Source organism: Branchiostoma belcheri, unplaced genomic scaffold (assembly GCF_001625305.1).
Source record: "Branchiostoma belcheri isolate BF01 breed outbred unplaced genomic scaffold, Haploidv18h27 scaffold233, whole genome shotgun sequence".
Taxonomy (NCBI): domain Eukaryota; kingdom Metazoa; phylum Chordata; class Leptocardii; order Amphioxiformes; family Branchiostomatidae; genus Branchiostoma; species Branchiostoma belcheri.
In genome coordinates this window covers 68,676-70,042 of record NW_017803836.1, presented here as the reverse complement: position 1 = coordinate 70,042, position 1,367 = coordinate 68,676, and the positions used below count along the sequence as shown (strand labels likewise).

The window sequence follows — 1,367 nt, the reverse complement described above, 5'->3', positions numbered from 1 at the left end:
AATATGCATAGAATATGCTAATTTGATGACGTCATTGGTCAAAATCCAATATGGCGGACTATATTATTAGCTCTGACGTCATATGACGTCATAATTACACCAAAGTTATTAAAATTTAATTCTTTTACTACACCATTCTCTGAAAACTTGGTAGACATACAATGAGTGCATAAAAACATATAAAAACGGAAATAAGGTAATGTATAAGAACGCCAGTGTATTCATTATGATCGAAAGCCGGCTGGGGTCCGCGCGGACCCCAAAAGAAAATCAGATATAAATTTTTTTATAAATGGTAGAAACGGAGTTTTCTGCACTGTATTGAGAGACAACTTTGTGGGTAACAATTACCTTAAATTTCAGAAAAAAATCTTTAGAAACAAAAAAGATATTACAGAATATATAGTGCTGGGGTCCGCGCGGACCCCAGGTGTACTGTTTAGGGTTAATGTTCTAGAACAAGTCTTGTTTATCCCGCAATAAAGCAGAGGTTAGGGAGACGGTGCGGTGAGAGACGTTGTGAGATTTTAGCTGGGTACATGGGTTCACTTGAATGCCATGCCATCAAAGCTATGGCGCCCTGCCACCGACGCATTTGATGTCAAGTAACAAATCTGAAAGCAGAATCTTTGGGCACTCTGACTGATTTTCCACATTAAGGTTAAGGCACCCTACCACCTACCGCATTATTACGTAATGGTTTAATGACCAATCGGAAAGCAGGATCTCGGAGCGCTCTGACCGATTTAAGGTTAGGGCGCCCTACCACCGACCGCATTATTACGTAATGGTTTGATGACCAATCGGAAAGCAGGATCTCGGAGCGCTCTGACCGATTTAAGGTTAGGGCGCCCTGCCACCGACCGCATTATTACGTAATGGTTTGATGACCAATCGGAAAGCAGGATCTCGGAGCGCTCTGACCAGGATCCCATCAGATCAGGGCGCTCTGACCGAAATCCATTGTTCACATGTCGCACGAAGGGTATAAAAGGCGGAGAAAAGTCGTGCTTCTCCAGTTGAATCCCATTTGGGCAACTTAAGAGCCCCGTGGTTGTGGAAAAAATGGACACGTCCTTCACAAGTGTGACCGGTTCTACCCATACCTTTTGGATCTGTTCCTGCCGAGAAGCTAGTGACCAACAACATCGTCTGCGTGAAACAAGTAAAACGGTCACTGAAGACGAGGACGAAACTTACCATTGAAAAATACCATTAGTCGTAACGTGAGTTTCTGTATGACCCGTCATAGCGTGTGGGTCAGCACATGATAACGGTAGAATAAAACAAACGATAAAGTCTCTGAAAACTGTCCTTATATGTCCTAAAATAAAATGTCATTATAGCAGCAAAATAATAAAAAGAAA

General features: G+C 42.4%; 1 protein-coding gene across 1 annotated transcript in view; it reads right to left on the bottom strand.

The window, feature by feature from the left end:
• Positions 1-687, bottom strand: part of LOC109470792 (NXPE family member 3-like) — a 16,869-nt gene extending 16,182 nt beyond the window's left edge. Inside the window, exon 1 of the mRNA XM_019769869.1 lies at positions 683-687. Coding sequence (XP_019625428.1) covers positions 683-687 — 5 coding nt within the window. The remainder of the gene's footprint in view (positions 1-682) is intronic.
• Positions 688-1,367: the final 680 nt, after the last annotated feature.